General features: G+C 50.0%; 1 protein-coding gene across 8 annotated transcripts in view; it reads right to left on the bottom strand.

Annotated features, from left to right (window-relative positions):
- The window catches only part of LOC101683998 (granulocyte-macrophage colony-stimulating factor receptor subunit alpha), a 32,089-nt gene extending 8,501 nt beyond the window's left edge, over positions 1-23,588 (bottom strand). Inside the window, exons 1-7 of one of the 8 annotated variants that reach the window (XM_045089240.1) lie at positions 22,980-23,588; positions 17,804-21,920; positions 14,050-14,143; positions 10,853-11,018; positions 2,500-2,626; positions 2,246-2,375; positions 1,564-1,748 (exon numbers count right to left, since the gene is read on the bottom strand). In XM_045089240.1, the coding sequence (XP_044945175.1) occupies positions 1,564-1,748; positions 2,246-2,375; positions 2,500-2,626; positions 10,853-11,018; positions 14,050-14,143; positions 17,804-17,861 (760 nt within the window). In that variant the 5' untranslated portion in view covers positions 17,862-21,920; positions 22,980-23,588. Of the gene's footprint in view, positions 1-1,563; positions 1,749-2,245; positions 2,376-2,499; positions 2,627-10,852; positions 11,019-11,343; positions 11,366-14,049; positions 14,144-14,800; positions 15,060-17,803; positions 21,921-22,979 lie in introns of those variants that run through there. The other 7 variants (XM_045089241.1, XM_013064442.2, XM_013064441.2 and 4 more) reach the window with 7 other exon arrangements.
- Positions 23,589-23,698: the final 110 nt, after the last annotated feature.

Genomic DNA, 23,698 nt, shown 5'->3' with positions numbered 1-23,698 from the left:
AGGTGAACTGGGCTTGGAAAGGGAGGGCTCAAGCCAGCTGATGGTGCATGAAGGGGACTGTCCCCTCCGTGGTGCCGGCCACCCCTCCTGGTTGAGTACCCACCCTCCGTGTCCCTGCTGCAGATTGCCGGGACCGCAGGTAAGGACGCCAGCAGACAACCATGTCCTGCTTCTCTGTGCCTCAACTCTGGGACACTCTACAACTTTGGGGACCTCAGTCACCCAGGGTCTGCGTGCACACGGGCATACACCTATATGATGCCGAGCACGGCAAGCTCTGTGTTCTGGCTTCTGCTCCCGGATTGCAAACCAGCGCCTGTTCTGTGGCCTGTGGAGTGCGGTGTTGTTCCCGCTTTTGTGCTTTGGGTTGGCGATGTCACCGTTTGAAACGGCCCCCAAGCGTGCAGTTGGGGTGTTGTCTGATTTGCACAAAGGGAACTGGCACGTCATCTCCAAAACAGGACACTTTGGCACAAGGGTTATTTGGAACTGCAGGCAACCGAGAGTCATGGATCCAGAAAGAAGACTTTCTGGAGCTTTCCTTATCGCACTAAAACCAGAAACTTCTGAGAAAGTAAGATTGCCACAAATCCCGTCTCTGGGGAAGTTTTCTGTCCGTGAAAGTCAGCACCAAATCGTATCTGCACCAAAAAACCTCACTAATACAACCCTGTCTCCCATTACTTTCCGTATATATTTACCACTTCTAAAAGCACAAGCCCATTTTCGTTTAAATCCATAGTTAATAGATTTTTATTAAAATGGTATATAAGTAAAATATTTTAAAAAATATGTCTAAGTCCCTGAATCTAACCACTTCCTTGGGACATTTTCCTGTATTTTCTGTGAAGCCCTTCCCCATGCATATCAAACTTAAAAATTAAAATTAAAATTAAGTAAACTTAAAACTTAAAATTAAAATTGAAATAAAAAAACTTAAAATTATCAAACAAATTAATATTTGTGAGCTTTTCTCCCATTAATAGAGCATCTGTCAGTTTAATTTGCAAGCCCTGCCCACAGAATCTAAGAGGGTCGAGGAAAACTTTTTTTCTTCTTTTGCATCCCTACACACAAGAAGGTCACGATGTGACTGTTGGAGAAACTACACACATGCGATAAGCATTGTTCAGTCTTAAGGTATAGGGCTGTGGGCATCGGGTGCACCATCAGTTCATCAGTAATGTACATTATGTAAGATGTCTTTAAACAGAAACACAGTTATAACACGACAGACCCTGTATTTCCACCCCTTCAGCTGTGATAAGTTGAGTTTTGCAAATTCAGGATTTGCAGGGAATTTACATAAATTAGCAAAAATGGGTACGTGACATGAACACATGCCTTTCCTGCAACCCACCGCAAGGGGACAGTCAGGGCCACCATGCCTGTCTGTGTCTCTCTGTTTCCCAGACCTCGAGTGCCGACCTTGGACCTTGCTCAGGCTGGTCCTGAACCCAGGGCCGCGTCCCACACGGCGAGGGTGTGAGCCCAGATGCGGGAAGCCCGCTCTCCTGGCTCGGGGGCGTGTAGGGGAGAACACAGGTCGTGGGAGCGTCTTACCGATCTTACGGGCTTCAAACGGAACAAAGTCCAAGAACGGGATTGCGGTCTCACTGCTGGTCCCATTCAGTAGGAAGAAGTAATTATCCATACCCTGGGGTTCACCGAGTTCATCGAAATGGCAGCCCACGCGGGTCCCCGTGGGGTCTGTGACGTAATGCACGCACTCCGCCTCATCCTCGTGCCTGTCGTTTGCAAAAGGGATGCGGGAAAAGCCTGACTGTGTATCCTTCTGGGCAGACATTATCAGCAAGAAGATCTCCCCAAACCCAGAAAAGCCTCCAAAAAACCCCAAACCAAAACAAGCAAACAAAAACACCGCAAACTGATACAAATTCGTCCCCAAATAAGCACAAAACCAGAACGGGATATGCGTCCTAGGGAATCGGCCAAGACCCTGCACAGACGGGGACGGATCCTGCCCTTTGCAGGGCGAAGCCATTGCAACCATCCGTGCATGATAAACATCACGAAATTGTGGCTTTCGTCCTCTCTTTAGGACAGGAGGAGGGTTTGCAACCCAGAGCTAGGCGGCCGCCAAGGCGCCGTGTCTCCCTTCCCAGGGTTTTGTGATTTTGTGGCATTTCCGGGCAGAGCCCCCTGGGGTCCCCCGGCTCTCTGGGCCTCTCCCGCTATGATCCCCGCATAGATCCCCGGCGGTGCAGGGCGGTGTCCGGCTTACAGGGAGGCCCACCAGAAGAGCCGGTAGCAGACGTCGGCGGGGGCTCGGGGGCCGGGCGCCCAGCTGCAGTTCATGAGACGGACGTTGTAGATGAAGCAGGAGAAGTTCATGGCGCCGGAACCTTCCCTGCCTGGGGCGACACCCAGCGACGCTCTCAGCGGTGGCACCGCACCAGCAGCCCCCGAGGGGTGACGCGAGTGGGTGCCCACGGCGCTGGGCGGGAGTCGGGGGCCCATCCACTCAGGGGACCTCACCTGGGTTTGCGAAAAGCAAGACTTCCTGGAATTTGGCCCCGTCACAGGTGACCCTCACGGTCAGGTTGGCTCCCCGATGCAGCACGCGGTTACGGAAGATGCAGAAGTACGTGCTGTCCTCTCTGACCTGGAAAGGGAACCATCCAGAACCCACATGTCACACACGCATTCTGGGCTCCCTCGGACCCGACTCGGCCCCGGGAGGGGTCCACAGCCGGGCATCCCCATCCCGGATCAGGTACCCCTCGGACCCCTTTCCAAGCCTGTTGCACGCTAGGTCTCGTGCCTGACCTACCGAGCCCGGTTTCAGCAACGAATCCTGCTCAAATGATTATTGAGAATCCCTCCCCCACCTCTGGTCCTCTGATGCTGGGAACAGGTCACCCCAAAGAGGCCACTTGGGTGCAACGATTTTGAGCTGAAAGCAAAGGGCGCACACACACACACACACACACACACACACGAAAACTCATTGCCCTCCTCTGTGCCTAAAACCCGGGCACACGTTTCCTTTTCGGAAGGCGCTCCCCCCCCCCCCCCCCCCGCCCCGTGGGTGTAACCAAGGAGGGCAGAGTGAATCCCACTGGCAGAGACCATTGCAGACACCCAACAACCTGGAAATAGATCCCAGTCTGCAGGACAAACTTTGCCGAACCCTTCCAGTGGTTCCTCCAAACGATCTCCTGCCCCAAGACCTGCGGAAACCTACCGCTTCCCGATAATAAGCAGCCCACGCGGGACCTGCTGAGTGAGACGCCCGGGAAACCGCTCGCCCTGCAGTAATGCAACGAGCTCACAGCTGGCCCAGAATGGCCAGGATCTGAGGCACACCAATGGTGTCCCTGATTCTGTCCTTGCGTCCAGTGCTGCGTCAGGATTATTCTGACCCAGAAGCAACCGAGAACCAGCAGCTACAGAAAGAAACCTTCCTGGGGCTTCCCTGATCGGACTAACAGCACAAACCTGTAGAAACACACATGACACGGATCCCCGCTCTCTCTCTGGGGGAAGTTTTAGGACCATGAAGAAGGCAGAAAGTCAGCACCAAGACAGAACCATACAAACCACCCGACTGACATGAACCATGTCTTCCAAGAGTGTCCTTCAAATATCTATCTTCCCCCGCAATTTGCTGCCCTTAGCAGCGTCCAACGCTCTTCCTGCCGCTTGTCACATTTGCACCATGTATCTGCTCTTCGTGAAAAACCATATACAAACTCTCAGGTCTAACCACTCCTTTGGGGGCATTTTCTTCTTTCTATCAAGACACCCACGTCGCGCCACCTAAAATTTTTAACCACAGAATGTGCGTGCCTTTTCTCAGTTCGGCTGTCGTCTGTCATTTTAATTTGCAGAGCCTCGCGGACCGAACTTAAGAGGGTGGACAAAAGTGGTGTTGCGCGCCTGCACCACGATACAGTTTTCCCAGTCCTCTGCGTGACTCTGAGGCTCTGCCAAAGGTAGAGCTGGTGGCCGACACCCTGACTGGAGCCTCCTTTGTCCTCATTTGGGGGGGGGGGGTCTTGGTTGATGTGATCAATTGTGAACGCATTTTATTAATGCTCCTGTAGTAACACGGCTGTTTTGTCTTTGTGGGGGAGGCTTTCCGGGTTTGGGGGTTGGATTTTGTGTTTGATTAAGTTTCCCCAAGAAGTGTTACTGGGGATGCAGGGGGAGGTGAGTGGCCACAGTACCCTGGGGGTCGGGAAGGGGCCGTGGGGGGAGGTCAGGGGCGTGAATATCCCTGAGAATCCAGTCAGGCCTGCCCTCCAGCACAGCTTCTGGAAGGGGATTCCGGAAGCATCCAGGATTCTGGAAGCAAGGCCGGGTGACAATGGGGGAGGGGGTTCTGGAGACACTCGGTGACCTGGTACTTACCAGGCCCACCAGGCCTGGGACAGGGAGAGGGTTGCCCTTTGAGGTTGCCCTCAGAGAAAATCAGTGAGGACCCAAATCGCGAAATGATTCTGCCATAGGAAATAACAGGACGATTTATTATTTTTTTTCCTAGATATGACAGTAGGACACATGCCATTTCTGCCTACAGAAACCCTTTACCGTGAAAAGGTTTTCCTGCATGAAACAAACAAACAAACAGAAACGGTTGCTCGGGAACCCTAAAACACACACATATTTTGAAAAACGATGATCAGCAAAGACCTAGGGCTGGGGAGAGGGGAAGGGGTCCCCCCAAGCTCCTCGTAAGGGGAACAGCCTAGGAATGACACCGAGAACAAAGAGCCCCTTTAAAACAGCCAGGCAGGAAAATCTCAGATTTACATAAAAATCGGGTGATTGACGGCCTTAAAACGCCAACCGGGAGGCCACCAGCAGGGGACCCATTCCGAGGTTTTTTGGGGGGAAAATGGTTGAAAAGAAGTTTTAATACTTCAGGACCGGTTTGTGAGCCAGATAGGAGAAAAGCACCTTCTTCAATCACAAGGGCTCACAAAAGTGTCCCAATCATCACCCATCCTGAGGCCAAATACAAATCTTAAAATATATATATATATATATATTTTTTTTTTTTTTCCTAGTTCCAAAAAGGATAAAATACACCTCCTGCCTCTTTATTAGCATCCATTAGAAAACGGGCAACAGCACGGGTCTCCCGGACACGTGTGTGAGTCTCTTTTACAGCTGAAGAGGATGCAGCTGGGTTCTGGGGTTCTGGGTCCCAGCGGGGTCTGTCAGGGGCCCGGAAGCCTCTGCATCTGAAGCGTCCCATAAGGGGCTCCTGCCTCCTGTCTCTGCAGGAAATTTGCTCCAACATACAATTTCCCACTTGTTGAAAAGATGGGACTTTTAATACAATGAAAATCATAGCAATAATAAAAAAAAAATAGAAATAAAAGGTGGGACTTGGATGCTTCCTTCACATCAAGACAGAGAACAGGTGCGTCATGGGTTGTGTCTGGCAGAAAAGGCAAAAAAGGCAGAAAAGGCAGAAAAGGCGAGGTCCCTCCTGTCTCTGCCATGACGGAGCAGGAGGCCCGGGAGCCCCTTGCATCCCGGTTTCCTGCTGATTTCAACCATAGACAGCATGTTTGCTCCTCAACCCGCGCTGGCCTTCTAGTCGGGCAGGGGATTTTGTCTGACTCATTTACATATTCATACATGTATTTCTGTTTTGCTCTGCACTTTAGCTTTTGACCATTTTTTTAATTTTAATTTTTCATCGTGGACAAGTAGGCGTAACCACGAAATGGACCGTGTCCTTCCCTCTTAGGCGTGCACATCAGTGGCGTGGGGCACCTCTGCTATGTGGTGGAAACCTTACGTCTTGTTCCAGAATATCATCACACACATACCCCCTCCCGGTGCCCCCTAACTAGGCCTCATTCACCCCTTTCCCCAGCCCCTGGCAAACACTAACATACTTTGTTTTACCACGATTTGTCTATTTGTGCAGCTTCACAGAGCTGGGCTGATGGAGCCTTTTGGGTCTGCATTCCCAGACACAGTTGGGAGGTTCATATACATTGTAGCAAAGTTCATATACATTGTAGCAAGGTCTGCACACATTGTAGCAAGGTCTGCACACATTCTAGCAAGGTTCATATACATTGTAGCAAGGTTTGTATACATTGTAGCAAGGGCCACACACATTGTAGCAAGGGCCATATACATTGTAGCAAGGGTCGAGCTGCTTCCCTTTCACAACTGCGTGGGAGTATGTATTTTTAATCCTTTTCCCCTTACCGTGGCATCACCGCTGAACACTCCTATGGGGCCAAAATGAGGAACTGGAAAAAATGGGCAAAGCAGCGTCCGCCGGGGCTGTGACAGCAAGCAGCCCCACACGGCATCTCGTGCTAAATATGGAGCCTAAGCATGGTGACCCATGAGGTCACGAGATTTAAAAAGAACTTGAAAGGAAAAACAGAGCACGTGGAAAAAAAGAAAAAAAAAGTGAGTACAGCGGCATCCTGTTTGTGAAATCCCGGATTCCGTGGGTGCAGGGTGGCCCGGCCAACAAGGAATCGTGGGCATTCACTGCCCACGGGGCCAGTCGGGTGGGGTCTGACCAGGAAGGTCCTTATATACACTCCGATTTCCTCAACTTCAAAAACGTAGGAACACAGACTCAGAGCATCACTGACATCTGTTTGTCTGTGCCCCATCTCGTGCTGAAAGGCAGAGGCAGACCCCCGGGGGCTCCTGGGAGGTCTTCACGCTGCAGAGAGACCCCCATCCTGACCCGGAGCTGGGTCTCCCCCAGCGGGGCCTGCTAAGGAGGGAATAAAACCCACAGTCCAGAGATGCCTTCAGGGGTTGAGTAAACCCACATCTATTCCGTCTTCCCTGCAAGCATCTCTGGGCAGCCTCACAGAAATCCCAGTGACCAAGTCTGCAGTCATGTTTTCTGAGTCTGCAAAAAAAAAAAAAAAAAAAAAACCAAAATCCAGTCAACTAACTCCCAACTAAGAAGGAGGAAGAGGAGGAGAAGAAAGAAAGACCCCTCCTATTTAAAAAAAAAAAAAAAAAGAATTATGTTTTCCCAAAGGACGTCTTGAGACAGTCGGGAATTAGAAGCACCACGCAGGCCGTTTTAAACAAAAGTGGCCCTAGAAGGCAGCCCTCAAGGACACCGGTTCCAGCACCTTCACTTTCCAACCAGCAGGAAGGAGTTGGCCAGCCCCTCCGTTAATCTAAGACATTAGAACCCCTCTCTGCAAAAGAGCTAGCATTTTTTTTTCCCTTTCCTGCAGAAAACCCTCAAAACAAATCTGCTCAGAGCAGGCGGAAGGAAATGAACCAGAGATTAGTAACACGGAAAACACACATAGGCAAAAAAACGGACGGCCTTGAAGAACATGTAGAGGGACTCGGTTTTATGTTGCCGGCAGAGCTGGGATCTAAGACCATCTGGAGGATATTTTATTTTATTTTTTTAAAGATTTTATTTATTTATTTGAGAGAGAGAGTGTGTGAATGCACACAAGCAGGGGGAGAGGCAGAGGGAGATGCAGATTCCCCACTGAGCAGAGAGCCTGATGCAGGACTCGATCCCAGGACCCTGAGACCATGACCTGAGTCGAAGGCACTTGCTTAACTGAGTGAGCCCCCCAGGTGTCCCTCACAGGATATTTAAAAGAGAGAAAGAAAGAAATAAAGAAAGAACGAACCAGTTTCATTTAAAAATAAAAATTAAAAAAAAAAAGCAAGGCAGCAATCTGGCTCAGTCAGTGGACTGTGCAACTCTTAGATCATGGGGTCATGAGTTCGAGTCCCACACTATGTGCAGACTTATTTAAAAATAAAATCCTTTTTTTTTTTTTTAAAGAAATGTAAAGCTATAAAAAAAAAAACCAAAATGTCATGCTCATGCACTAAATTCAGCATTATTATTATTATTTTTTTTAACCCCATCAAGATTGTGCTCGATGTGTTTTCATGAGGTCCATGCAGGAGGGGAACCAAAGGGGTAATCTCGGCAGAGGTCCAAACACACATTTTCAAGACTTTCCCAAATCTGTGCTAGAGAAAAACAACACGGAGCACAGCAGGCACTTAAATGAATCTCTTCAAGAGGACAAAGACGGTTTTGGCTTTGGGGTTTTGTGATTGTTGATGTCCGTTGTTTTTCACCAACAGGCCGTGTTGTAATTCATACGGAAACACTAAATGTAGGAACGTTTTCTTGAATTTGCAAGGAAAAATGAGATGAAACAGAAAGCCAAGACCCTTACAGAGGGGAGGGGCACACTCGCATTGTTCCTCAATCACAGGACGACATTCAGAAAACTAGATGCTTCCGCCAAACATACTGAATTTGTAAAAAATGATAATAATAATAATTATAAAACAAAACAAATAACCCTGGACAGGAAAGCCATTAAATTAATGCCTTCCGTGCACCAACAGCCAACACTTAAAATCGGGGAAAAAAAAAAAATTCATGCAAGCCACAGAACGCGATACAATGCTTAGAAATGACCCCCTCATCAAGGAAGGTCAGCGACCCATTTCTCTCTGTTGCACTATGTTAAAATTTGATTTCATTAGTTTTTAAAAAGCACAGGTACAGGACGACGCCCACAGCTGGGTCGCTGCGACCCCCTATGGGGAAACTTCCTTCATCTTCCTGCCCCGACCCCGGGGGCCATAAATCCCTGCTCCTAAGGGGTGACCGTAGCAGACTATATCACCTCCCAATAAACCACCTCGGCACAAGGATTATTTTGAGCCGAAGGCAACTGCAAAGACCAGATAGAAGACACGCCTGGTGCAGGACTGGAATCTCCGGAGACAATGCAAGACCCCCCCCCTCAGCCTGCAGATGGCGCCAGAGGAACCCATATAAAAAATCCTCATGGGGAGCCTGGTGGACAGTGAGCTGACCTTGCTCTCAGCTCAGGTCCTGATCTCAGGGTCAGCAGATACAGCCCTGCTTTGGGCCCCACGGTCAGCATGGAATCTGCTTGGGATTCTCTGCCCCTCTCTCTGGGCCTCCCCGCCCCCAAAATAAATCCATAAATCGTTTTTTTTTTTTGTTTTTTTTTTTTTTAATTCCTGCTAGAAACAGCCATAATGATACAGGGGTCCCCCTCCCCGCAGTCAGGGGTTCGGGAGCACAGCCCACCTGCTCATTCTGGGTTTTGGCTTTTCCCCGGGGAAGCCTGGATTCCCTTTTCATTCTAGAATCGGTTTATGGGGGGATGCCAGCGGGTGTCTCAAGGTCCTGTCCTCCCATGGAGGGATGGAATGTCCGGGCTGGAAGCGCCCCAGGGGCAGGGTTTGGGGCAGAGGACATGGATCCCTTGCAGCCTCTTGTCTGGAGCACATCTGCACCCGTTGTGGGGAACCCCCACTCCATCCCCAGGAATCCCAAATTATTATAAAGATCACTTTAAGCTGAAGACGTTTGGATTCAAGAGATGCAGAAAGAAACATTTTTGAGGAGAGGGTTTTTTTTTTAATCTGACTAAAAGCACAAAGTTCTGGAAAATGAGGCTACCATAAATTCCCTCTTTGGAGTGAACTTAACGTCCAGGAAGGACATCGAGGGTAAACCTACCATGAATGCCCTCTTTGGGCAAAGCTTTAGGGCCACTAAAAAGTCAGAAAAACTCCTCAAACTTACATGAACAAGCATGATTCCAAACTTTATCTCTTGTTTTTTTTTTTTTTTTTTTTTTTTTTTTTTTTCTGGAAAACTCCTTGTTCTAACTGTAGAGAGCTTTATTGTCTCCTTCCTTTTTCGTATTGGTTAGGTACATAAACCCTTTTTAGCTATTCATTGAGCCGTTTTTTATAAGCTCCATATGCAGGAGAATATATTTTTCTCCCTCCTCTTTATCTGTTTCTCAACATGTTAATTCACAGGCCTCTGGGGACAGAACCTAAGAGGGTGGATGACGAGGTTTTTCCTTCCTGACATCCTTAGAATGAAACTAAGGGAGTGTGTGAACTAGGGGATGAATGAATAAACATAGCCCCCAAACGCAAACTGAATCCAGGGGAGCTGTTTTAACATGAAGGGAATGGAGCCCATTTAATGGGCAAATTCACATCTTTCCCCCTCCTGCCTCACTACGGGGAGAAATCAAATGAAGGCATACGCCAAAAAGACAGCTATTCTATTCTCCCTCATATGTGAGATGTAGTGTGTAAGTTTTATTCCTACCATATAGAAGCAGAGTGAAAGAGGTCATCCTATATATGAGATTTGCCCCAGTCCCAAATAGACCACTTGGGCATATGAATCATTTTGAGGAGGGGGCACCTGACAAATAGACAGATACAAGAGGGCTTCTCTGCCTCCTTATCTTCATAAAAGCAGAACACAAAAGACCTTTTCACAAAGGGTTTTCCCACCTTCTCCTGTGCCAAGAAGATGAGAGTGACCCTTATTACTGGAGAGGGACCACCAGCACAGAGAGGACACTGCACAGACAGACCTTACTAAAATAACCTGTACTGGCTATTAGTTCACCTACTGATTCCTTAGTCACGTCCCCACAATTTAGTGGCCCCAGAAGCCAAAATCCCCATTCCTTCATCATGAAATCTCCTCCATTTCTCACTCCTTTAAAAAAAATGGCAGGAAATCTTCCTAGTCTGACCACTTCTTGGGGTGTTTACGTTGCTTCTGTGACTCTTCATGTATGTAAAAAGTTGAACTGAGAACAAATCTGTACGTCTTTTTCCCTGAAAAATCTGGCATTGGTCACTTTAATTTGCATGTCCCTATCACAGAACCTAAGAGGATGGAGCAAACGTTTTCCTTCCCTGACAAGAGCAATAAGAGTGGAAACCAAGAGCAGGCAGGGGACTCAAGAGTCATTTCACAAGAAAATTCAAGATTTCCAAGGAGCAAAGCCATAAGGCATGAGCCATGAGCACTCACCTTTGGGGCTTGCGTGGTGGAGAAGCTGGGCATGGTGGGAGAGTTGGGAGGGGTAGATATCATGCATTCCTGCTGACTCACATTCCTTATGTAATTCCAGGTTAACATTCTTTTCCTTGAATCTAGCTGCAAGTTGGTAATAGGAGATCTATTGTCCCCTGCTGTCCTTAGAAACAAACAAACAAACCACTTAGTAGGAATTAGAACCCCCTCCCCAGGTGATGTCATAGTTACAGGTCAGGGGAGATAATCTGCAAACACCAGGCCTGGATTGTTACGTTTGTTTGTTTACTGAGGCCGAAAATCACGCCCAAAATAAACCATTTCAAAGTGAACAATTCAGGGACATTTATGAGCCCATGAAAAGACGCTCAGAACCATTAGGTATCAGGGGAAGGGTAACAAAACCCTAATGAGAAGTCGCTTCATTCCCGTCAACTTAGCTTTCATAATAATCATTTGAAAAATACAGAAAATAATTTGAAAAATACGAGGTAGTTTGCCTGGGTGGCTCAGTGGTTAAGCGTCTGCCTTCGCCTCAGGTCATGATCCCAGGGTCCAGGGATGGAGTCCCACATTGGGCTCCTTGTTCAACGGGGAGTCTTCCTCTCCCTCTGCCTCTCCCCAGTGGCCTGTGCGTTCTCTTTCTCTCTCTCTCTCTTGCTCCCTCTCTAAAATAAATAAATAAACAAATAAATATAATATATATAATATAATATACATTATATATAATATATTTATATATAATATATAGTATATAATATAATAAAATAAAATATGATTAAAATAAATACAATATAATAAATAAAATATTTTTAAAAAATAAAGGAAAATACAAGCCAGCTATTGTCATAATTTGAAAAGTAAAGAAAACAATTTGAGAAATACACAAGTTAAGTATAGTAATGATGAGAAAAATATGCAAAATAATTTGAAAAGTACAAGTTCACTATAACAATAATATGAAAAATAAAGAAAATAATTTGAAAAGTATGGAGAAGTTAGCTGTAGCAACAATAATTTGAAAAACAAAAATGATTTGAAAACTACACAAAAGTTAACTGTAGTAATAATATTTTGAAAAACACAGATGATACAGAAAATATTTTGAAAAATATGGACAAGTTAGCTATAGCAATAGTAATTTGAAAAATACAGAAAATAATTCCAAAAGAACAAGTTAGCTAAGTAACAATGTGAAAAAGAAAATAGCTTGAAAAATACAGAAAATAATTTGAAAAATACAGACAGGTTAGTTATAGCAATAATAATTTGAAAAATACAGACAACTTAGCTATAGTAGTAAAATCTGAAAAATACAGAAAACAACTTGAACAATATAGACAAGTTAGGTATAGCAATAATAATTTGAAAAAATACAGCCATGGGGCGCCTGGGTGGCTCAGTGGGTTGAGCCTCTGCCTTCAGCTCAGGTCATGATCTCAGGGTCCTAGGATCGAGCCCCGCATCGGGCTCTCTGCTCAGCGAGGGGCCTGCTTCCCCCTCTCTCTCTGTCTGCCTCTCTGCCTACTTGTGATCTCTCTCTGTCAAATAAATAAATAAAATCTTAAAAAAAAAAAGAAAAAAGAAAAAATACAGACAATGTAGCTACAGTAGCGATAATTTGAAAAGTATAGAAAATAATTTGAAAAATACAGACACGTTAGCTATAGGAATAATAATTGGAAAAATACAGAAACTGATTCTTAAAACATAAAGAAATAAAAATTAAAATATCTTAAATACAGAAAAAGGTTTAAATACAGGAAATAAACTTTTAATACAGAAAAAAAATTACAGAAAGTATTTAAAGTCAAAGGGTAGGTTGTGGAGACATTAGGACCCTGTAAACCTTCTGGGAGGGAATGCAAACTGGGGCCTTCCTGGGTCAATCTAATTGAGGAGCTTCTGTCCCATGCCTTCTGGGTGGGCTTTGACTCTTGGGGTAGGGCAGGGAGTGGGGGACCTGATGCGTCACCTGGACCAGGAAGGAACCCGCCACAGGAGAGGACAAGTAGAAACTAACCATGAGGACTTTAATTCTCCCTGTTGGGGGAAAAAAAAAAAAAAAGCACGAAGAACCAATTTGCAACATCAGAGCCAAGAATACAGAATGGGGGGAATGCAGTGTCTCTCCAAAAAATGGTGGGAAAAGCCGTCAGTCACTTGCCAAAGAGTGAAACCACACCACTAACCAGGTTCACCAAAAAAAATGAGCTCAAACTGGATTCAAGCCTTGAAAGTGCAACCTGAAACCACAAAACTCCTAGGCAAGAAAAAAAAATAAAAACGTAAAGCCAAGATGGAAACTTCCTTGATGACGGTCTAAGCCATGATTTTTTTTTTTTTGACTTGACCCCAAAAGCAAAGGCCACAAACGTACAAAGTAGAACATGGCCCTTCCCAGAGGGGCTTTGCAAGCATCAAAATTCCAGAATGTCTGGGCTCGGGTCTGGAGCATCTGTGAAATGTGGTCGTCCGAGGGGTGAATGCCCGTCCTCAGCCTCGGGGGAGGAGAGATGCCCAACGTCCCCAGGACCCGAGCACCCAACCAGGGGATATTTTTCTCCCTGTGTCTGAGCCATCTTTCCTGGGCCACCTGCCTACAATTTCTACGTTTTCTTGCACCTTTGGGGACAAGGTTTGTGGATTGGCAGATTTTTTTTGTTTTTAAAACATATACTTTAAAAAGATTTTTTCTTTCTTTCTTTTCTTTTTACTATTTTATTTATTTGTCAGAGAGAAAGAGAGACAGAGCACAAGCAGGGGGACCAGCAGAGGCAGAGGCAGATGGAGAAACAGGCTCCCCGCTGAGCAAGGAGCCCCATGGGGGACTCCATCCCACGACCCTGGGATCATGACCTGAGCCAAAATCAAAAGTTGGACGCTTCACTGACCGAGTCACCCAGGCGTCCAAAATTGTTGCATTTTAATAAGCTTTTTCCCCCCAGGACAGGCAGAAGGTCTGACAACTGAGCTGGGTTTGACTGACCTTTCAGTCCCTGATTCTGCCAGAGGTTAAACCAAACAACCACTTATAGGTTGATTTGCAAAAGGACCTCTTCCCCTACCAGGGTGGAGGGTTGGAGGGGAGATACCTCAGGTCTGGTGGACGGATGTTTGTCCCCTTCTGGCGTGGGTGTATGGTAGTTTCACCCCACCCAGACCCTGGCGTTGGAGCCCCTGCCTGTACCTACCCAGCTGTGCTCGTCCGCAGCACGCCGAGTTCAGGAGCACCAGAAAGCTCACAAGACCCAGCATGGTCGCCATGCACCAGCCCCAACACTGCACCTACACAGGAGGAGAACCCAGGTCAAAGGTCAGATTCCAAGCTGGAACCACCACCCCCCCTTATCACCCTCAGGGGTGTCAGCGATAATGAGCCTTTACAGAACATGCAGGAGCTCTTGGGGTGCATCCCGTGACCTTATTTGGCCAGCAGTGCCCCATCCCAGTACTGTGTGGGGCCACCGTCCTATTCCCACACCCCTGGTTCCCTGCAAAATCACGGCACCTCTGAAACTCTGCTGGAATCCCCCCAAAGCATCAGTACGTTCAACATGCTTCCTTGATGACCACTTTCTGCAAGCTGGACTTGAACCAACTTTCCCCACCGGGCGTGATTTTCCTCACCCCACTGTCCCTGCCCATTGCTGGTCCAGCGCACATTCCTGCTGCTGAGATGCTTGTGTGGGGAACCATTCCAAACCCCTGAGCTACCGTCGGGATTATTTTAGGCTGCACCTCTTGTGCAGGGTGGCTGAGGGCAGCAATGGCCTGCCGTAAAGAAGAAGGAATGTGTGGTGAGGATACTGGTCCCCAGCAGCCACTTTGGGGTATGAGGCAACTCTGTCTGGCCCTGAGCCAAGCCCCCGGGGCTACCATTTCCCTATACAACAAAGGTCCCAGCAGGCAGGAACGTTCCTGGCAGCATTGTTAGGGACTGACCAGGGTTCACAAGGAGCTCATATGCCTTGGAGTCCATGTGATGAGTCCTGAGTTTAAAAGCCATCTGGAAGCGGGCAGCGAGTTGGGGAGCTGGTTGTGTTGCAGAGGCCAAAAAAAGCGATGGAATTTTCTGATGGAAGGTCTTTCTGTGTCTGGTGATTGCCTGGGCAGGGTTTGGTATCTTTGAGTGATTTTTTTTTTTTTAAGAGTTTATTTATTTATTTGACAGAGAGAGATCACAAGTAGGCAGAGAGGCCAGGCTGAAAGAGAGAGAGAGGAAGAAGCAGGCTCCCTGCCGAGCAGAGAGCCCCATGTGGGACTCTATCCCAGGACCCTGGGATCATGACCTGAACCGAAGGCCTAGGCTTAACCCACTGAGCCACCCAGGCGCCCCTGAGTGATTTTTTTCTAATAGTTCTTCATCGGTGCAGATCAACAAGGGCTGGACACAAAGACAGGGCATGGCCTCAGTGGCTGAATGGACATCACCAGGAGTGAGGCCACAGGTCACCTGGCTGGGATGGAAAATCTTTTTTTAAAAAAATCATCATTATCATTATTACTATTTAGAGAGAAGGGTGGGGTGGGGGGAGAAGCAGAGAGAGAGAATTGCAAGCAGAGTCTCTGCTGAGCACAGAGCCCAATGCCCTGAGATCACGACCTGAGCTGAAATCAGGAGCAGGACGTTTCATCAGCTGAGCTGCCCACGTGCTCCAAGGATGAAGTGTCTTTGTAGAAAAAACCGATATGAGCCTGGAGGCCACCAGAGACTCAGAGTGCACAAACCCCTCAGGCCATCAGACTGTTTTAGCCTCTTTCCAACCTCCAGGGATGAGAGATGTTTATCTCCCTACGGGGGGGGGGGGGGGCAGGTCTACTCCTTTCTGCTCTGTGTCTCATTAGTGAGCGAGAAGTCTTCCTACATAGGACAGACCTAGGACGGAGGTGAGGAAATGAGAGGTTCAGAGAGTAGAGGTTGTAGGGGAGGAAAAATCGATTCCCTCTAACCTCTTAGATTCTGTTCACGACACCCGCAAATTAAGCAGATAAACAATTAACAGGAAAAGCAGCCTTAACTACACTATATATGCATGGGGGTTCTTGAAGGAAAATGCAGCTCAGGGAGACAGTCAGATGATCACGGCTTATGCACCATCTTCAATTCAACATTGGAAAGGGGGTTTCTGGGTTTCGAACGGGGAAAGGCCTTATGGGGAAAGGGAAAGCAGGAAATGAGTGATAAATACAGGCTCTTGTTCTTAAGAATCTCTCAGATGATAAGAAATCTCTGGGTGTAGTCATCTTCCTGGTATAGAAACGTTTATGCCGTTAGAAATTTTATTTATGAATGTAATTTTCCTTCATGACGGGGAACTTTATGTCCTCTGTCTTCTGGTAGTTATGGAGACATAGAGAGCTTTTCCTGCTTCTGCTGGTTCTCCGTGGTCTGTTGCACAAAATCCTCCATATCCGTAAGAGGTACATTGGAGGGCAGTGTGGCGTGGTGCCCTTCAAGACTGACCTTGGCCCCTCGGCTTGGGGTGCAGGGCTCCATATACCAGAGCAGTGGGTGAGAGGTAGGTGCTCTGGACCGGCCCATCAAAGACCAGCCCAACTAGAAGGCGTTCTCAATGCACCTGTTGTGGGTCAGCCCTGAGGCAGGGGCTGACCTGCCTGTGCCTGCTGGTGGCAGGTCTCAGGCACCTTCCAGCTCACAGCTTCTCACCTTCCCCTGTGGCCCCGCCACGCCACTGATGTCCATCGGCCACTCTGGGATCATTGCTGACATGTTCCCCACAAGGAAGGAAACACAGTGACATACGCGGGCCACAAAGGGAAGTCCGAGGTCTGTTTGGAGGTGCACGTTCAGGACAGGAACGACCGACGTGGCCGGGCCGGGGGAAGTGAACCCTTTGGGGAAGGGCCTGTGCTGGGTCAGGAGCCGTGTGAACACAGACCACAGAAGGGCCACACAGAACCTCAGGGTCGGCTGCTGGAGAAACTCAGAGGGGACAGACAGGCCCCAGCGATAAAGTTCCGGAGCGACCTGTGAAGCCCATAGAGGAGAAAATGCCTTGAGGGAAAAGAGTCATTTTCAGGATCAGGAGCTGTGGTGCTGGCCTAAGGGGGCTTGTGAGCAGTGAGGTGGACGTGTCCCTTCTCCACGAAAGGGGAGCCCTGGGGGCTGAGTCGCGACCCCCTAAAATTCACATGTAGAAGCCCTTGCTCCCAGGACCTCAGAATGAGGCAGTATTTGGAGATGGAGTCTTTAAAGAGATTAAGGTAAAATGAGGCCATTGAATGGACCCTGATCCCATAGGACGGGGGTCCTTATAGGAGGAGAGGATGAGGACACAGACATGCACAGAGATGACCACGGAAGGACACAGGGAGGGCACGGGGTCAACACACCAAGGAGAGGGGCCTTAAGAGGAACCAGCCTCAGCCCTGCCTGGATCTCAGATTCTCAGCCTCCAGGTCTGGGATCAATAAATATCAGTTGTTGAAATCGGCGTATCTGGGCTATTTGTAACAGCCACCCTGGTCATCCGGCTGTCTCCCCGAGCCGCATTTTTCTCTGTGAATCCCAGTGCCTATATATGAAGTTAAGGCAGGTTTTTCTGTTAATCCTTTATCTGCTTAATTTGCGGGTGTCGGAAACAGAATCTAAGAGGTTAGAGGGAAAAGATCCTACAGCAGAGTCGCCAGGAAAACAAGGCGTGGTGATGCTGAGTGTTTAAGGCTGTCCCCACCATCCGTGGTGTCTGTATTCTGAGTCTTAGGGCCAGAGGATTGGGGTCCGTGTGTGTCACATTCAGGGCCCAAGAGTGGGGTCCAGGCAGGCACGGATTCCTGATGACTCCGGAGGTGGGAGCTGGGGGCAGGTGTGAGTCTCTGTGGGTACCAACCCTCCTCAGAACAGGTCAGCCTGCCGACATGCAGTCCTGTCATCTCGGGGCATCCCCCCGTGTGGACAGAATCAGAATCCAGGACCCCAGGCACCTGCTGGGAATGAGCTGTCCCCTCCGCAAACTCCCGATGGGTCCTGAAACTGCCGCATCGATTCTCTTCAACCTCTTCTTGCAGGAGACCGACAGGAGCCACGACCTACAGGCTGTGTCCCCGAGGCGCATGGAAACAAAACGTGGGTGTTTCTGCATTTCGCACGGGGCTCGGGGACCGGCGGAGGGACATGGCGGTGTCCAGGCCGGGGACGCCCACGCGGGAGTGATGAGATGCTGAGCGCCAGGCCTGGGACTTCTGCATTTTTCACAGAGTCTCCCTTTGCCTTCTCATGGCGTCGACCCAACGAGGTGCCCGTTAAGCCCGTTAAGCCCATGTGTCCCTAGCACCAGGGTGTTTCCAAAATGAACCCCGGGGTCCTTATGACACTGAAAATAGGCAAACGTAATTCAAAGGGGTTCGACGCGTTTAGTCCTGAACTGGGCACCGGTCTGCTTTCTTTCCGGCATTCTGGTGAGATCGCCCAACCCCCGGCAGGGGGTCACTAAGCGTACCCAGCTTCTTCCCCGAGACGCTGCTTTGCCTCAGGCTGCAGACCCCCCCCCCCCCACCCCACAACTTTGCCTGAGTCTCAACGTTGCTCTCGGGTTCAGTGGTTTCTGCTTCCACGTGGAAAGGCCTGAACAATCAACATGCGAAGCCCGACCCTCGGTGACTTTGATCCTTAAAAACGCCCCAAAGAGGGACATCCAGGCCTTGTGCGCACTGGCCGGATGCCGCGACCGTTCACGCACCCCGTCTGGGAAAGGCACGCTCCCGCGGCGGCTTCCCCGAGACGGTGGTTCTGGTCTCGGTGCCGTGGGGGTGCTCAGCCCACCGGTCCACCCCCCAGCCGTCCCGAGAGGGACACACGGAGCTGGCACCGTGTTTCCCTCCCATTCCCAGCCTGCCCTGCCGTGGCATCACACCAAAGCCACTGCCCCACAGATGCGAGAAGCCTCAGACTTACTCGTCCACGAGCTTTCCGGAATGTTCTCCGCCCGTTTGGAAAGCGTTGTCCTGCCCGGTTGATGGGCCGCCCGTGAGGCCGTGGTCCGCGGGGCGACGGAGACCGGCCCGAGGGCCCGAGCAGAAAGTCGGGTCAACAGCCTTCTGTGCAGACAGCGGCCCGCGATTCACGCTCAGGTCAGCGTCTGCAGAAACGCCCTGTGTGCTCTCCACGGGGTCCTCCTTCTCGGCGGGCGGCTGGGTCCCCGTTATCTCCCCGCCGGACAGGAAGCTTTCCAGCCCAGCCCGCGTCTGTCTCAAGCTCAAAGCCGGCCCCTTGCTTTTATCAGCATCTCCGAGTTCCTCTTTTTTTTTTTTTTTCTGCAGCAGAATCCCTCTGGCTAGTCGCCCACCTGGTCCCTCTGGGGTGCATCGGGGTTTCGGGGCTCTGTGTCATGCTTCCTCGAACTCAGTTCTCCGAGATGCGCAGGATTCCCGTCCTGTTTATGTCCCCGAGGCTTCTCTGTTTCCCCAACGCTTCCCCACGATGGGACGGATCCTCATCTCTATGGGAGCCTGTGTCTTCCCTCTCCCACAGGAACCCCACTCCATGACGCCTGGATGGACAGATCCGGTGGGGGAGCTCGGAAAGCGCTCGCTTCCGCGTCCCAGCGGGGTAATTCCGTGCCCAGCACTCTCCAGAATGCGGACGACCATTCCCGGCCTGTCTCCTCCCACAGAAATGGTGTCCTTGGAAGGCTCTTCTCATGAGATGGACCGTATCCCCCGGTTTGCTCTTCTCAAAGACTATTCTACCCCGCCGTGTAGACAAGAGGGATCCCAGGCGCCGCATGAAGGGCGTGCACGCGTGGAAATACAGCTCTTGGGATGCGTATCCTCTAGAGAACTCCTTGCCCCCGTGGGTCTCCAAACTCCCAACTATGCCCTGGGTAGAGAATGGGCTACCGTTTGATGGGGGACACGTCTCCCAGGCATGAGGCAGTAGTTAGGCTCCTGCTGTTTATTTCAGGAGCCAGTGACTCTCCGCCTCCCAAACCCAGAAGCCAGTGGGAAGTTTCTAGAACAGTGGGAGTGCTGGCGGGAAGGCTGTCTCTTTGCTTTGATTTGGAAGGGGACGCGCCGCGGGGCTGGATTCAATATGGCACTGTCTTCGGCGCGACTCCCACCGGTGGGGAAGCAAGACCCCCACGCCGGCGGCCACAGAGCTGAACAGGCCGTCGGGAACTAGGTGAGGCAGCAAACATGGGGCTCTGGACCCCTCGGCCCACCTGCTGGGTTATAAATCCCAGAAATACGGATGGCCTATCCACACGGATCTGCTCTCCACCGCTGGGGACGGTTTATGTGGGAAGGGTGGAGTCCTGATACCCTGTGGATGGTGTTGCTTTGTGGTGAGCACCCTGGAAACTCGTCCAAACACTCCTGCCCGACCCCCGGCTGCCCTGCCTGCGTATCTAGACTGACATTATCTTCCACAGGGTCCCCGTGTCCCCGACACGTGGCCAGCCCTGCCCCGGCTCTCCTGGCCCCTCTCCCCATGCCTGTGCAGTGGAAGCAGCCATACGCCTCCCCGGCCTCCTGGGAACCCCAGGGCCTGCCCAGTTGTCTGGTTTCCTGGAGGAGAGCTCCTCGCACCGCGGGGAATCTTCTTGTACTTCTGCAAGAATATGGGGCCCAGCCTGACTCTGTTCCCCCGAACTGTGACCTCTTCACACTGTGAGTACGAGGAAGCCAAGTGGGACCCCAGAGTGTTCATCTCAGTAACACAGGCTTCAGGGAGTCTTTTTCCCCAGAAGGCGGCCTCCTTGTGAGAAGAAAGAGCTCCAGGGACAAACCCCAATGTCAGGGTCCTGGGCGCTGCCCCCATCGGCTCCATCTGACCCCCAGGTTGCCTCCCGTCCTCACAACCGGCTGCCCCTGCCAGGTGTAGGGCGTGGCCTAACCCTAACCCTAACCCTGCGGACAGAAGTCCTACCCGGGGGATCCGCGGACCCCAGTCCTCTTGGGCGCCCTCTGGGGTCAGTCCCTGAGCTGGGATGAGACTCCCTCAGTATCCAGATGCAGAGGCATTTCCAGTGGACCCAGCGTGGCGTGGGGTCCCGGGGTCCCTCTGCACCTGGAATTGCTTCTCCTGGAGCTTCATCGTGTCCCCACACTGTCCTTGTCTTGTAGTGCAGGGCTTCTCCAGGGCATCTTTCCTACGGGGTTCTTCCAGGGTCACTGAATAGGTCTACTGAACAAAAGAAGTCTCTCCAGCACCCCTGCCCCCCTGAGTTTAAATTCCATTAAACTTCACCAAACCATCTACACTTACACCTGAAAATGAAATGGAACCAGCCTGGGAGAGTAATTGCTAATTCATCCTAAAGTGTTAATGACTGATATCACCTCCATGGACACGTGCAGGAACTCGGTGTTTTATAGACGTTACGGGTGAGTGGAGAGGGTGTCCCGGGAGGCAGAATGGAGAGGGAAAGCAGGAACAGCAAGCGGAAAGCCTACATGTAAAATATCTCTCTTTCACAACACGATTTAGATTTTCCTATATCCGTATTTTGCCAAAGGTAGTTGTTCAAAGAAACCACCTTTTTGTGGTTGTTCTTTTCTGTGTATAGAGTATTTACGTCCCATCTGGGCTGTTCCAGGGCAAAATTTCAAAGTGCAAGGGGCATGCTTTTGGTGCCGTCCACGCTCTTATTCCTGACATTGCTGTGGGGGCGTCTTGGGCGACCAGTCACACTCCTGGAACACAGAGGTCCTGTCCTCGGTGGACGGCCTCCACTGGGCGAGCATCTGTCATCCTGGGGGCCAGTTTGGTCCCTCTGGACTCTGAGCAGCATTTACTTTCCAAGGACAAGTCTTGGTCCCCATCTATGGGTGGATATCAGATGTCAGGAGTCGTCATCAGAGGGTGATGGTGTTTCTTAGAGATGAAGGGGGGGTGGCAGGTTTCCAGCATCCTGGGCATCATCTTACAGACGGACAGACAGATGGACAGGACTCACATCAAGTGCTTGTTGGAATCCTCGAGGCAGGGGCAAGCAGGGGCCACCTCATGCACACCCTGAGGCGTCCACGTTGAATATCTGAGAGTATTTAGTGCTGATGTCAAGTCACTGGTAACTCCAAGGAGGCTGCGCCAGACAACCTGCAACAAAACGCAGCAAATGCTATAAATCAGCCTTTTCTTTTTGGTTTTGTTTTGTTTTGCTTTTCATTTCCTGGGGAGCTGACTGAGAAGAGCCCCGACACCTCTGGAATCAGGTTGAGCAGCTGGGGGATCCCTTCAGGCCTCCGGGCATATGATTCTGTTCCTTGAAACTTTGTCAGGAGCCCCCACCCTGGGTCCTGCCTGATCCTACAGGAGCCTATGGGAAGGCACAGGTGGCAATGGGACCAGGGGTCCATCCCCATGGCAGGTGTCCCCTGGGACATGGCCAGGGCACCCACTGCAAGTCCCATCACAATGCATTCCCATTTTAAAGGGTTCCAGGATGATCCGTTCACGTGTTTACCCAGACAGGGGACAAGCCCCCTGTTATGCGATCACACACTCTCCTAGTACAGTTTTGCAGGTGGGACCAAGAAAAAAAAAAAATTCAGACAAAAAAAGAAAAAAAAAAAGAAAAAGAAAAAAAAAATCCACAAGCCACTAACTTAAACAGTCTACTTCAAGGGTGGTGGGCCTCGTCCAATCAGGTGACGGTTTCTCAGAGAAGTAATTCTGCCTCAGGTCTGTACTGTCACCTGCCACCTCGAGGTCACGAACCAGCCCTACAGGTGTCACACAGACCAGCCCCACCATCGTATGAACCACTTCCTTCCGATCAATCATATTCATGTGTATTTTTGGCATGTATGCGCATCCATTTTTCTCCAAATATGTGTCTGTCTTTCCCTCGGTGTATCTGTCCACATACATTGTTTCCTCTCTTCTGCATGTATCTAAGTGGATATACCTGTCTCTGTGTCTACATGTATCCATATTTCCAGATACATCTGCTCTCCCTGTGAGCTTTGTCCTCATCAGCAAACACAACGCCACATGAGCTCTGGTTTTCACAAGACTCTCTCCTTGGCTTCTAAGACTTTCCGCAGGTCCCCGCTGCATGTGCGCTTGTGGCCCTTCACGGCCACGTTCCCTCCCTGCGTGGGACTTGCTTCTCGTCTCAACAAGACCTGTACTAGACCCTTCCCTGCTTCTTACCTTCATGTGGTTGGGCGGGCGGGCGGCCTGCGGGGTTTCATATTCACGTGTCTCAGAAGTCAAGGTGCAGAGCTGGTCTCGGGATCCTCGCGAGAAGTCCTCTCCCATCCCCGCCCATGCTGCAGACGAAGGCGTCCACGTCCCGATCCATGTCTGGTGGACGGAACCATGTCCCCAAAGATGTCCATATCCCAATCCCCACATGGTAGATGGAACCATGTCCCAAAGACGTCCACATCCCGATCCCCAGAACAATGTCCCCAAAGATGTCCACATTCCGATCCCCACGTGGTAGACAGAACCATGTCCCCAAAGACGTCCATGTCCCAATGCTCAAGTGGTGGATGAAACCATGTCCCCAAAGATGTCCACATTCCGATCTCCATGTGCTGGATGGAACCATGTCCCAAACATGTCCACATTCCTATCCCCAGGTGCTGGATGGAAACATGTCCCCAAAGATGTCCACATTCCGATCCCCACGTGGTAGACAGAACCATGTCCCCAAAGACGTCCATGTCCCAATGCTCAAGTGGTGGATGAAACCATGTCCCCAAAGATGTCCACATTCCGATCTCCATGTGCTGGATGGAACCATGTCCCAAACATGTCCACATTCCGATCCCCAGGTGCTGGTGGAAACAAAAAGATGTCCACGTCCCGATCCCCACATGGTAGACAGAACCATGTCCCCAAAGACGTCCATCCCAATGCTCAAG

Source organism: Mustela putorius, unplaced genomic scaffold (genome assembly GCF_011764305.1).
Source record: "Mustela putorius furo isolate JIRA1106 unplaced genomic scaffold, ASM1176430v1.1 tig00003836_pilon_pilon_pilon, whole genome shotgun sequence".
NCBI lineage: Eukaryota > Metazoa > Chordata > Mammalia > Carnivora > Mustelidae > Mustela > Mustela putorius.
The sequence above is the reverse complement of the archived record's forward strand: the minus strand, read 5'-3'. Positions and strand labels throughout refer to the sequence as shown.